The sequence below is a fragment of the Pediculus humanus genome, genomic scaffold (genome assembly GCF_000006295.1).
Source record: "Pediculus humanus corporis 1103172107790 genomic scaffold, whole genome shotgun sequence".
NCBI classification, from domain to species: Eukaryota; Metazoa; Arthropoda; class Insecta; order Psocodea; family Pediculidae; genus Pediculus; species Pediculus humanus.
In genome coordinates this window covers 60,854-73,834 of record NW_002987384.1, presented here as the reverse complement: position 1 = coordinate 73,834, position 12,981 = coordinate 60,854, and the positions used below count along the sequence as shown (strand labels likewise).

Sequence of the window (12,981 nt, the reverse complement as noted above, 5' to 3'; positions counted from 1 at the left end):
ACGTGCATACGTATATTTTATTCTTGAATCGTTTTTCTTGTTATGAATGCATTTAATGTTGTAAGCTTACCACATAGTGTATAAACTGCTGTGATTTAAAATATTATTGTAATTAATAATATTGCATTATTGTGTTAGCAGTTTCGTTTTAAAAAAAAAAATTTTTTTTTAATTATAAAAAAAAACTATGAAGTTATTATTCAAAGTTTTTTTTGTTCATTTTTTCATTTTGGACACCCCCCACCCCACCCCCACCCCCGGATTAATTTTATCGTGTTTGAAATAATATATGTGTGTGGAATTGTAAGATGGACATTCAAATTTCGGAAAAAATTCGACTTTTGTGATAGAATGATAATTATTACTCATAAATTACTCGCTTATTTGTTATTTTTGTGTATTATTATTATTATTATTATTATTATTATTTTAAGGCCACCATTTTGCACCATCATATATTATTTTATTATTATTATTATATATTAGTTTAATATTGTTATTTGTTTTCGCAGAGAAATCAACCGACAACCGGAAAATCAATCCGCTTCTAACGGCTTTTGACAAAAAAACATGTAATCGTTTTTTTTTAAAATTTTATTTATTAAAAAGTAGATTCGAAATTTTTTTAAAATTTAATTAGCATCATTATTATTATTAATATTAATAAATTAAAAATTTTTTGTAATTAATTCAAATTGAATAAGAAAACAAAACAAAAACAAAAAAAAAAAAAATAGTTTATTGATTGTATTAGCATGTGTTCTTATCTCGTTTTATATACATATATATATTTATTGTTATATTATTATTATTATTATTATTATTATTATTATTAATGATGCCTTATGATGTTTAAACATAATAATAATAATGACTAGAGAGGCATTCATTCATATTAAGATAAAGATCGGTTGATTTGAAAACGAATGGGAAATTTTTTTTTATTTATTTATTTAAATTTTAAATTTTTAATTAATTAAATTTTTATATAATTTAAAAAAAAAAAGGCGGGAAAAATTGCTTTTAATTTATTAATATTCTACACGATATTTTATTATTATTATTATTTGGAATGAATATTTTGTCGCGATTATTAATTAATCCCTTCGTTTAAAAAAAAAAAAAAAAATTCGTTTTCTCGTCGTACGTTATTTATTTTATTTATTTATTTTTTTATTTTAAACAATTTAATTAACAAAACTTATGTATTTATATAATAATAGTTATTAAATAAAAAGTTTTAATAATTTTTTGCTAATTAAATATTTAAATATTTGCCAAAAAAATTTTTTTTTTGGCAAAAGTTTTGTTATTTAAAAAAAAAAAAAAAAATATATTAATTAAATAATTATTAAAAAAAAAGTTATTATTGTTCTATAGAAAAAAAAGAAAAAAGTTTTGTAGCACGTTGTTATTTAATTAATGTATATTATTATTATTAAATTTCTTAAAGTTAAAAAAATTTATTAGAAAAAAAAAAAAAAAATTAAGAATAATAATAATATAAATATTATACTTACTTTTAATTTTCTTCATATTCTTTCTTATAATTTTTTTTTTTTCTTTCTTTTTTTCTTTTTTTTTTTTTTTACTTTGTTTTAAAAAGGAAAAATTATTTTTTTTTAAAAAACATTTTTAATGTTTAAATGTTTAAGAATTTATTAAAAAAAGAAATATTGAAAGGAAAAGAAAGAAAAAAATTATGTAAAAATAAAATTTTAAATAATAATCAATTTATTTCTGCGTGTAAATAAGGTCATAATAAAGTTTTTAAGCAGCAGTAGCGGCAGCAGCGGTAGCAACAGCAGCACCACCAGCTTCACCACCAGCTCCAGCAGCAGCAGCAGCAGTGGCAGCGGCACCAGATCCACCGTGACCGCCAGATCCACCGTGACCACCAGATTTTCCGTGACCACCAGCAGCGGCAACAACACCAGTAGCAGCAGTTCCAGCGTCTTGAACGGATTTTACAACTTTGGTTTCGGTTTCGGTGACAACTTGAGCAGTTTTAGCAGCAACAGGGGCAGGGGCAGGAACGGTTTCGGCAGCAACTACGATGGGTTGAACAACTTCGACAACGGGAGGAGTAGGAGGAGCAACAGGTACCAATTCAACTTCTTTTTCATGATGGAAAGCTTTGTCTAATTTTTTTTTCAAATGTAGAGGGTCCAATATGGCTTTGCCAAGTTTTTCAGCGAAACTTTCTTTTTGACGTTCTACTTCGACAACGGGTAAAACTTCAACGGGTTTTGACATAGTTTGAAAACCCTAAATTTTACCAAAAAAATTAATCCTCTCTTTCAGAATTTAGTTGTAAATAATAATAATAATAATAATGAAAAACTTACGGAAACGGGTTTGGTTAAAACTTCGGTGAATTCTTCAGGTTTAAATGATTCTTTTCCTTTGCCAAACATTGATGAAGCATCAGATAGAAAATCAAAATTTGGTTTTCCACTGGCGCCATAAATGCAGGCAACAGCAAAAAATACAACAGCAGCAAATTTGTTCATTTTGGTATTACCTCTTTCAAGTTAATCCACAAACTGAATTCTAACTCTAACATTGCGTTTCTATTAATTTTTATTTAAAATCGGTTATCTCTTGTGTAAAATAAATCGACCGATTAAATTATCTTTTCTTCTGCTTCTTCTTTTGTTTATTTTAAAGTAATTAATATAAAAAACAAGGAAAATATTATTATTATTATTATTATTTATTTAAAATCTTTTGACAGTATCGTTTCTTGTAATTTGCAAAATTTCCCAATTTCACGGATTTTAAATACGAGAAAATTAAATCATTTTCCTTTTTTGACATTTTTATCATAGGCCCCCTCATTGTCACTAATAAATAAATTATTATTTTTTTTTTCAAATAGGTTCGTGATAAAATTAATTTCAACGGTTTCGAAGGAATTTGTTAAAAATTGATGAGATGATAATAATAATAATAATAATAATAATGTAATTTATTACTTAAAATTGCATAAAACGAAGGACGAAGGACGATTCCTGTCATCATAAGTCAATAGTAAGGATATTTTTCTTATCTATTTTATTATTTGCTTCCTTCAGGTATAAACTAAGGAATGAATAATAATAATAATAAACCTTTTTTTTTTTTTTAGTTGTCCGCAATAAATCAATAATAAACAAGAAAACAAGTTTTTTTTTTTTTTTCATATTTTTATATGTAAATTGTCGTTATAACGAGTATAAATTTTTTTTTTTATGTTTAATATCAACGTGAGTAGTATGAAAATTTTACGTTCGTTCGTTGAGCAAAGAAGTTTTTTTCCAAAATGGAGATCGTTTGGAGAAACGATGATAATAATAATTTACCCATTTTAAAAATTGATATGATAAACATACGAATGATTGAGTGAAATTGAATCGAATTTTTTTTTGAGATTAAGAAATTTAAAAAAAGAAAACTTTTAAATGGATTGATTGTTTAACGGGCATATTGCATCCGAACCTGTTTTTAAAATTTTTCTTTCTTATTATTATTTATCATCATTATTATTATCATTCAAAAAATTAATTATGAATTGATTCCCTCCCTCGTGATGATGTTGATGATGATATTTCACGGTGGAAAAAAATTCGTTGAATAATTCATTGCCATTATTACTATTTGACTACACAAATTTTATTATTTCATCATTATTATAATTATCGTGGGAAAAAATTTACACGAGATTTTGTTTTTAAAATCCTGCTGATAAAAAATTAATTGATAAGGCCAAAAAAAAACAAAACATTTAAATTTTGGCCAAAGATATCCAAGAACATGGAGAAAAGACTGGAATAAATAAATGTTAAGTGATTAGCAGTAATAATAATAATAATAATAATTAAAATAAATTAAAAAAAAAAAATTAATTCCTAATTTTTTAATAATTTCAGGTATGAAAAGAACGTTTTAGGAAAAAAATGAATTTTATTTGTTTTTTGTTTTCCCGGATTTTATTTAAATATTTATTATGAAAAAGAGAGAGATTAAAAAAGGATTTATTGGTCAAGTTCATTTCATAGAGAGAGAGAGAGAGAGAGAGAATTTAATTGAGGATTTAAAAAAAAAGAAAGTTTAATAGGTCAGTTCGAATTTTTGTTTTTTTTTTTATCAAATGAATTTAATTATAATATATATGTGTCGTGTAACTGTTGATATTAACTCTCTGGAAAATCATCTGGAGAAATTATGTAACTACTTAAACAATATTTTTTTTATTTATTATGTATTAGGTGAACCCTCATGAATGAAATAATCAATCAATTGAAAAAATTCTGGAATGAAATTTAGAATTTCCATAATACTTTGGATTCATTTATAATTTTCCTGTTGTTATCGATTAACTACCAGGTATTTAGTTATTATTATTATCATCATCGTTATTTCTTCCATATTGATGTGATCTCGTGTTGTTTTTTTTTTTTTTATTCGGTTTGGGGAGATAAATTTTCATGGTCGAATTTTTTTTTTTATTTCAAAATTTATTTTCCATTTACAAAAGAATTCAAATTAATGAGAGATTTTAAAAACATAATAATAATAATAATTTATTAATTAAAGGAACAAAATTTTTATTTGATAAAGAAAAAGGAAAAAAAAAAGGAAAAATTACGTAACATTCATATATATATATATATATATATATATATAAGTTACAAGCTAGTGAATTTCCCTTAATAGTTTGTTATCACATTATTTATTTGCTCGTTGTAAAGAATAATTTTAAAAAATTTTTTTTTTTTTTTGCGTCATTTCTAACATTTTGTGTGATACGTTTTTTTTTTTTTTTTTTTTTTTTTTTGAATGTCAAGGTTAAATATTAAGGAAAACAAAAGAAAAAATAAACTAAAAAGAAAAAAAAAAAAAAACTGTTAAAATGGCGTCTTTTATTTAAAATTTAAACAAAAAAAAAAAATTTTTTTTAAATTTTTTTGTTATTTTCATTGAGTTTTCAAAACGTTTTCCAATTCTTTAATAAATTTATTTGCCGTTGATCTTTTCCTTTGTTTAACCTTTTTCTGACAGTGACCGTTAACGTCTAAATCGCACGATTTGATTCCTTCAAATATTTGATTTGTAAATGATTCGCAATTTGGAATCTTTGTTTTTGTATTCACCTGTGTAAAATATTTTCAAATTTGTAAAAATTTTTCCCCTCGAAAATCTCACACAGGTTTACAAAAACCTCTTGCGAAAACATAAAAAGTTATCAATTTCCAAATTAATAAAATTTTATTTATTTATTAAAAAGGAAAAAATTAGTTAGCGAAATGAATGTAAAACCAAATTATCGGAAAAACATAAAATTAATGCGTTAATATTAATTTTTTTTTTTAATTTCAGGGCCCCCCCCAAAAAAATGATGGTAATAATACTTACCTAATTAATACAACTCTCATCTTCTGGTTCGTGAAGGGGGATCCAATTGTTATGTGAAAAATTAATGGATGATGAGTTTTTCATCAATCAATCAGGTACGATTTGTAAAAATTTTTTTTTTTTTTAAAAGGATGGAATATTCTCGAAAATATTCTTTATTCGTCTCCTCCTCTTTTCGACTTAATTCTTACCCCCCTTCCCAAAAAAAAAAAAAAAAAAAGGAAAAAAGGAAAAGGAGAGGAAAATTTAAGGATAAACATTTCGCCTTTTTCTCGATCCGATAAATCTTTTATAAAGTTCTTTTTTATAATTTTCCGCCGTTTCGCTTTTATTAAATTTAACTTGGATTTGACATTTTCCTTGTTCGTCTTCGAAACAATTTTGATCTTTGTCCAATTCGAATAGGCTGTTTGTTAATGATACGCATTCAGGTTTCATGTGAGACGAGTGTACCTGAAAATTCGGGTTTCCCCATATATTGTTATGGTAATATCGGTGTTAAACCATTTAATTAAATATGATCCAGGTTTATTTATTTATTTATTTATGAAACACCCACGTTATTAATTAAATTATGAAAAAAAATGAAAGTTTTGAAGTTTGTTTGTTTCCTTTTTGACACCCAAATTAAATGAAAATTAAATTTTCTTTCTTTCTCTCTCTCTCTCTCTCTCTCTCTCTCTCCAAACAGTAAAAGGTACAAGTTTTTTACCTTGAATGTGAATCCCTCAAAACAAGGCCCTCGAGTTCCTAATTCGTAACAGGTTCCATTTTCTGACGGTGCGAGTATCGAATCTTTTCCAATTAATTTATTTTTTCTTCTGTATAAACTTTCTTCGTAACAGTAATCAGGTATGCATAAAACCTGATCGAATTTTTCCAAATATCCTGTAAATAATTTACGTTATAATATTCAAAAATTAATATTAATCGTTTATTATTATTATTTTTATTCTTTCTTGTTTTGGAAATAATAATTTTCCTGTTTATTATTATTATTATTATTATTATTATTAATAACAAAACAATTATTTAATTTGTTATTAATTTGTTTAAAAAAAATTTACATAAGAATGAAATTTTCTCATGTGCAATAGAAGAAAAAAAAATAATAATAGGAAGTTTTTTTTTTTTAAATATACATATTAAGTATTGTTATCATAGAGTGAAGGCCGTTAACGGTTGTAAAATTATTATTATTATTATTTTTTTTTTTTCTCATAGATATTTATCGGTTCGTGTGAGTGATTTAATTTTTTCCTTAATAATTAAATTTCATTGTCGTTTTTGACGTCTCGTATATAAATTTCAATAAGGAAAATGAAACGATTCGTTTGTTTTTATTTATTTATTAAAAATAAATATGGCGGTGATAAAATGATTTATTTCTCATAAGAATCTAAGTAAGTAGCTCACCTACGATTTGACCCTCACCACATGGCCCCTGTGTGTACAAAGGGTAACAACGTTTTGTAGTATCCCTATTTATACGAACTCGTAGTGGGTCTCTCGTACACATGCATTCACCTTCTCCAAAAACGTTTGTCAATAATTCCTGACCGCTATTTTCACCGCATAATTTTTTTTTATCTTGTGCTTTGACACAGGTTTTTGTTTTACTCCAATACAATTCCCCATTCGAACAATGTTCCTGTGGGATAATTAAAAAAAATTTAAATCCGCAAACGACCCTTGTATCTATTAACCACGTTAAATTAGTTTTGGTATCTTGATCGAAATATCTTTTATTTATCATAACTTAATTTTTTCAGGTCCAAAATATACCTAATTAAAAACATAATGATAATGGAAATTTGGCAAGGGATTTATGAAAGGATACAAACGGGATGACACAAAATGTAAGTTTTTCAAACGGTTTTTAGTACATTTTACATATTATTATTTATAAAATATTAAGTCAACTTGGTGACTTTTACCTCCAAAACAAGCTTATGCCTCTCTCTCTCTCTCTCTCTCTCTCTCTTTTCTCTCTCTCACTTAAAATTATTGATTGAAAATCAATTTCACTCAATTATATGTAAAAAAAAAAAAAAAAATTTTGTTTTTAGCATTGCATTAAATTAGTTTGTCTTAACTATAAGTTATCATTAGGTCATTGTCAACTATCGATGATTATTTTTAGTGCCCTAGAGCTATTTAAAAACCTATTTATAATTATTTAGAATATATTTCATAATGATATTTCTCAACATTCTAACAAAAACTTTCAATAAATATGTGGATTGAGTGGAAAAATTTTTCAGAAAGTCATATTATTATTATTATTATTATTGGAAAGTTGTTCTTTAATAATTAATCGATCAATGACCCAAACATATTTAACATAATTTTTATTTGCATAATCATCAATAGAACAGTTTTTTTTTTTTGGCCAATATTTGATTAATTTAAAAATAAATAAAAAAAAATTAATATGGTGTTGTTTACCCTTGCACATTTAGCTTTGATGATGGTAGTACCATTTAAAATGGTAGTCTCACCAAGTGGTTGTTTGGGTTTTTCCAAAACAAACCACTGACCTCTTCTACAAGGACCGGTGGTTAACAATTTATAACATTTATCTGTTTGTTTGTGGTAGATTTTTTCTTGTGAAAAACATTCGTATTCCTTTTCGGATAAAAATCTTCCATCGAATGATGATTCAGGGGATCCATATAAAAAATAACCGAAAAAAATTAATAGAGAAACACCGTAAATTCCGTTAAACATTTTATTATTATTATTATTATTATTTTTTGTTTTCAATCACAAAAGTTTATAATAATAGTATTTTATTTTTTAAAAAATTAAATAAATTACAAATTATTCACCCCTTAAAAAAACAATAAAATTTGACACTTTGTATAAAGTCACTCAATGATCACCGTAGTATTTCTTTCAATACTCTAATCGTTCATGAATTTTTTTTCGTTAAAAAAATTATCAAATAAATAAATATTTATAGAAATAAATAAATAATACTCGGAGTTTTTCTTTTTTTTTTTTTTATTATTTGTTTATTATAAATTAATAAAAACGTCCGAGTCATTAGAATGACTGACGCGAACTAAAACAAGTTTTTTTTTTTTTTTTAATTTCGATAAGTTGTTTAACTATATAACGTCCATATATAAATTCGTATAAATTCACATTAAGATTAATTAATAAAATTTACATAATGATTAATTGTTGCAAAAGAGAGGAAAAAAAAGTATAAATAAAATAATTCGGCTCATGTTTAACTTACCCGAAAGTAAATTTTTTTTTATTTTAAATAAAAAAAAAACGACGACGACGACGGGTGAAATGTCTGGTTTTTAATTATTTAATTAATTTAAAATAAAAGTTTTTTTTTTGTTTTATCTTTTTAGTTTATCTTTAGTTTCATATTACTTAAAACTTTTTTTTATCTTTCAGAACATTTCACGAAAAAACATATTTATTTACAATCGCAAACACATAATTTCAAAATGCCGACGCACACACAAAAAAAAAAAAAAGGATAGAATAACCGAAAAAGATTATTACGGGTGAGTCCATTTTGACCGCCATTTTGTATCATTGTTGCAAACTGTGTAAAAAAAAAAAAACCAAATTCATTTTTTCGTTGGTGCAAAACTTTCGTTAGGCGGTTTTTTTTCTTTGCTCCTTCTTTTTTTAATCTCTTTATTTTAAGTGAATCATAATAAATTATGTGGTTAAAAAGAAATAAATAGTTTATGTAAATAAAAATGTTGTGATTTCTAAACTTTATTGTTAAATTTAAAGTGTAGAATGGAAAAATTTTAAGGTTGTAAAAACATAATATATTATTAACATATTTTTACACATAGTTTACTCATAAGTTACAGCGTAGTTTTTTGAAAAAAAAGAGCACATAAAAATTATTGCTTTGTTTTTTTAAAAACCTAATATTACATAACATTGTTTAAACAAGAAAATAGTTTACACAAAAATAAATAGGTAAAAAATGTAAAAAAATTTCTTTTATTTGCTTACAAATATATATATTTTTCATGTCAGAATTTTTAGAAGGCAAAATCAAATAATTGATAACATTTAAAATGGGGGGGGGGCTTTATATATATAAAAAGAAAAATTTTTAATTTAAAACTTTTAGTTGTTATTAACGGTTTTAATAATAATAATAATAATAATAATTTTGTGATTTTAATTTGAATTTTTTTAAAGTTAAAATTTTAAACATTACAACAGGTTAGTTATTATGTTTAAATTTAATTGCAATTAAAAAAAAAAAAGCTTTTAATTTTTATTATATTATATTTAATGTAAAAAATTAATGATTTAAAAAAAAAAAAATTTTTAGAGTTGATTATATATAAAAATGAAAGGAGCTTTGATGATATTTGTCATATTTGCCGCCATATTGGTTGTTAATTGTCTTCCAACGACCGAAGATGATGTACATAACCGTGTAAGACCATCTGATTCTTCATACCAATGGAACAATCAATGTAAGTTAAACAAAAAAAAAAATTATGAAAAGGAACAAGAATACAAAAAACTTGTTGGTAAAAGAAAAAAAAAAAATCCTGTTAGTATTGAAACTAAACGATTGGACAATTCCAAAGTCATATATATGAAATTTATTTTATTTAAATTAAAAAATTTTCCATTGTGGACTTTTACCTTTAATCAAATGATTTTTTTTCTTCTTCTTTTTAGTTTCTTACGAATTCATTATGTGTAGATTACAATGCCGTGATAGTTGTTTTAGCAGAGGATATTGGAGAGGAGCTTGTCAAAATGGCGAATGTCACTGTTATGGATACATGGGTGACGATTATCCAAAAATGAACGAACCACCAATGTTACTTTTTTAAATAATTTTCAAAAGACGTTACAAAAAAATTTCTTCTCACGTCTATTTTATATATTTCTTTTTATAATAATTAATATAACGACCAACGTTTTTGTTTCTTTCTTTCATTAAAAATAATTACTATCCTTTTTCTTTATTTCAAACCGTTTCTTTTATTATTATTATTATTGATTATTTTTAATAAATTCACGAGAAGTCATTTAAAATAATATAAAAAGTGAAAGAAATTTTCTTTACTCTTGCTTAACTAATTTTTAAATGACGTCATCGATGAAAATTTTAATTTTTTGTAAATTTTTCAGCGTTAAAAACGTTTTTCGAATGCATTTTCTGTTTTTATTCTTACTTTAGAAGAACAAAAGTAATTATCAGGCGATGATAAAGCATACTTTAAACAAAAAAATAAATAAATAAGTACCTGTTACTCACAGATTGTTGTTAGTACCAGTGTTATTTACAAAAAAGGTACCATTTTATATTTTTCTTATAATAAATATTATTCGTTTTTTAATTAAGATTTGATTTATATTTGATTCATCTTGGATGTAATACAAAAAAAAATTTAACGAATTTAATTTCAAAATTTTTTTTAATTTAATCAAATAATAATTACAATGTTTTACATAAACCGTCACACATAATATGATTATGTTTTATGGTCACTTATTTGAAAAATTATGTATTGATGGGTTATTAACTTATATCATTAATAATAATTAAATTAACAAAAAAATAAAATAAATTATTACCCGTTAAAATAATAATAATAATCATAATTTATAAAAAAAAAGTGAAAATGTGAAACAGAAAAATTCTATTCAAATATTTTAACAAAATAATTAATTATCATAATTAAAAAGTTTCTGAACGTTTGTACTAAATTTAATTTATACGTGACGTATAATAAAAACAAAAGAACTCCCAAATTAGTGACCTTATGAACCCAGTACATCCTGAAAAAAATTGAATGATGAATCATTAAAAAATAATAAATTTAAATTAATTTTTTTTTTATGCACAATTTTCAAATAAATTAAAATTTCAGACTTTTTTTTTTTTGTTGTTATAATTACTAATAATAATAATATACTTTTAGGTATTTAAAAAAGAAAAAATCGAAATTGATTGAAACTTACTTTTGTTGATGTTTTTTGGCTTCTGGTAATCCAATGTTATCTTCATGTAGCAAATATTGTCTCGCTCCATAACTGGCTGTTATGAAAAATTCAACTTCATCAACATCCCTGGAATATAAATAAATAATTATTTCATTATTATTATTATTATTATTAATTTTAATGTTAGTTTAAAATTTATATTTTTATTTATTGATTTTACACTTTTTTATAATGGAAATCTTCAAAATCTTCATCTAATATTTTATCAGCCAATGCAAATGTTTTATCATTTTTAAAACTCCATTGTTGCGTTACAAAATATGCCAAAGCATTATTCGCATGAAATATTTTTCTTTGCAACCTTAACAACCTGAAATTTTTTTTTTTAAAAAAAAAAAAATCAAATTAAAATTTTTTTTTGAAAAAGGTGGCAAAAGTACAATAAGGTGAATATAATATATTTACATGGGTTTTTTTTTGTATAATTTCAATATGAAATCTATTACGATTGCTGGTAAAACATGTAATAATAAAACATTGGCATAATAAATAAATTTACAATTTGTTGTTGTAGCTGTCGGAAACCAAATGATATCATTCAAAGGAACCTGTACCGTTGCATGATGTGCTATTTGAGTCAGTTTTTCTTGCGTTATTTGTTTGATTGCATAAGATGAAGCATTGTAAACAACAAGATCGGGATTCATTCCTCTGGAAAAGGAAAAACGATCAATTTATACGAACAACATCAATTTAATTTTTATTGTAAAGATATCTCGTGATAGGACCAACCTGGAAATACCTTGGTACCAAGCAGCAACAATAATTCCTTTTATGGCAAGATCAACAGGTATGTAATCAGAACTACATTCGGGATTTCCGTATATCGTTCTTATTATTCCTTTACCACTTGCAACTAGCAATCCTACAGGTCCGTTAAAATTATCGATCCATCCGGGAAGAGGTTCAGTTATGCTAGCAATAACTGAAAATTAAAATGCGTTTATAAAAATTTAACTGAACAATACTCAAATTTGTCTTCTATCCTTGAATCAACCAACCTATCGAAGGCCTAAATATAATTATTGGTATCTCATCTTTGAAACTGAGGCAAACTTGTTCCGCTAAAGCTTTCGTGAAGGTATAAGTATTCGGAAATTGTCCCAAAATTTTCGGAGCGTAAATATCTAACGTGTGAGCATCCATGTTTTCGGCTAGTTTTATAAGCTTTTTCCAATCTCCCGGTGCCGGATATACGCACTCTTCTATAACTTCTTTGTGTGTGTTGCAATAGGTTGTCGATACGTATAAAAAAGAATCTAGAAACTTCATTTGAGACGCTAATTTTAAAGCCTCGTGTGTACCTCTCGTATTCATGAGAATTGCATCTTTGAGTGAATCATCGAACCTGAAAAAATTCACGGAAATTAAAAAAAAAAAAAAAGAAAAGTTTATATTTATTTCTTCAGCTCTCACCTTACACTTGCTGCCACGTGAAAAATAACAGAAACATCACTTATCAGAGTTTTCCGGTCTTCCTCGCACAATCCCAAATTTAAATCGCTAACGTTTCCATTTAGTGGTATTATTTTTTTTAATAATTCTTCATCTTTCTTCTAACTT

At 24.6% G+C, this 12,981-nt stretch overlaps 5 protein-coding genes across 5 annotated transcripts; 1 reads left to right on the top strand and 4 right to left on the bottom strand.

Annotated features, from left to right (window-relative positions):
- Positions 1 to 1,733: 1,733 nt before the first annotated feature.
- Positions 1,734 to 2,535, bottom strand: Phum_PHUM365980 (uncharacterized protein). Its single transcript, XM_002428101.1, has 2 exons — positions 2,349 to 2,535; positions 1,734 to 2,268 (listed from the first exon to the last, which is right to left on the bottom strand). Exons 1-2 carry the CDS (start codon positions 2,511 to 2,513, stop codon positions 1,771 to 1,773), a joined length of 663 nt encoding a protein of 220 aa, XP_002428146.1. The 5' UTR covers positions 2,514 to 2,535; the 3' UTR covers positions 1,734 to 1,770.
- A 3,108-nt stretch (positions 2,536 to 5,643) lies between these two features.
- Positions 5,644 to 7,153, bottom strand: Phum_PHUM365970 (uncharacterized protein; the record flags this gene model as incomplete). Its single annotated transcript, XM_002428100.1, has 4 exons — positions 5,644 to 5,850; positions 6,110 to 6,285; positions 6,814 to 7,048; positions 7,088 to 7,153. 4 exons carry the CDS (start codon positions 7,151 to 7,153, stop codon positions 5,644 to 5,646), a joined length of 684 nt encoding a protein of 227 aa, XP_002428145.1.
- Positions 7,154 to 7,572: 419 nt separating this feature from the next.
- On the bottom strand, positions 7,573 to 8,127 carry Phum_PHUM365960 (uncharacterized protein; the record flags this gene model as incomplete). The annotated part of the gene is made up of 2 exons (XM_002428099.1): positions 7,573 to 7,611; positions 7,846 to 8,127. The coding sequence occupies 2 exons, from the start codon at positions 8,125 to 8,127 to the stop codon at positions 7,573 to 7,575; spliced, it is 321 nt and encodes a 106-aa protein (XP_002428144.1).
- Positions 8,128 to 9,534: 1,407 nt separating this feature from the next.
- Phum_PHUM365950 (uncharacterized protein) lies at positions 9,535 to 10,330 on the top strand. The gene is made up of 3 exons (XM_002428098.1): positions 9,535 to 9,612; positions 9,725 to 9,872; positions 10,084 to 10,330. Exons 2-3 carry the CDS (start codon positions 9,743 to 9,745, stop codon positions 10,239 to 10,241), a joined length of 288 nt encoding a protein of 95 aa, XP_002428143.1. The 5' UTR covers positions 9,535 to 9,612; positions 9,725 to 9,742; the 3' UTR covers positions 10,242 to 10,330.
- Positions 10,331 to 11,054: 724 nt separating this feature from the next.
- On the bottom strand, positions 11,055 to 12,735 carry Phum_PHUM365940 (uncharacterized protein; the record flags this gene model as incomplete). Its single annotated transcript, XM_002428097.1, has 6 exons — positions 11,055 to 11,193; positions 11,377 to 11,484; positions 11,579 to 11,728; positions 11,824 to 12,069; positions 12,151 to 12,343; positions 12,420 to 12,735. 6 exons carry the CDS (start codon positions 12,733 to 12,735, stop codon positions 11,055 to 11,057), a joined length of 1,152 nt encoding a protein of 383 aa, XP_002428142.1.
- Between the last annotated feature and the right edge of the window lie 246 nt (positions 12,736 to 12,981).

What these genes read in the sequence shown, in the direction of transcription:
- Phum_PHUM365980 (XM_002428101.1), bottom strand. Translation starts at nt 2,513, where the DNA reads ATGAACAAATTTGCTGCTGTTGTATTTTTTGCTGTTGCCTGCATTTAT. An exon ending in TTTTAACCAAACCCGTTTCC is followed by an intron (nt 2,269 to 2,348) that starts GTAAGTTTTTCA and finishes GGTAAAATTTAG; the next exon opens with GGTTTTCAAACTATGTCAAA.
- Phum_PHUM365950 (XM_002428098.1), top strand. Translation starts at nt 9,743, where the DNA reads ATGAAAGGAGCTTTGATGATATTTGTCATATTTGCCGCCATATTGGTT. An exon ending in ATACCAATGGAACAATCAAT is followed by an intron (nt 9,873 to 10,083) that starts GTAAGTTAAACA and finishes TCTTCTTTTTAG; the next exon opens with TTTCTTACGAATTCATTATG.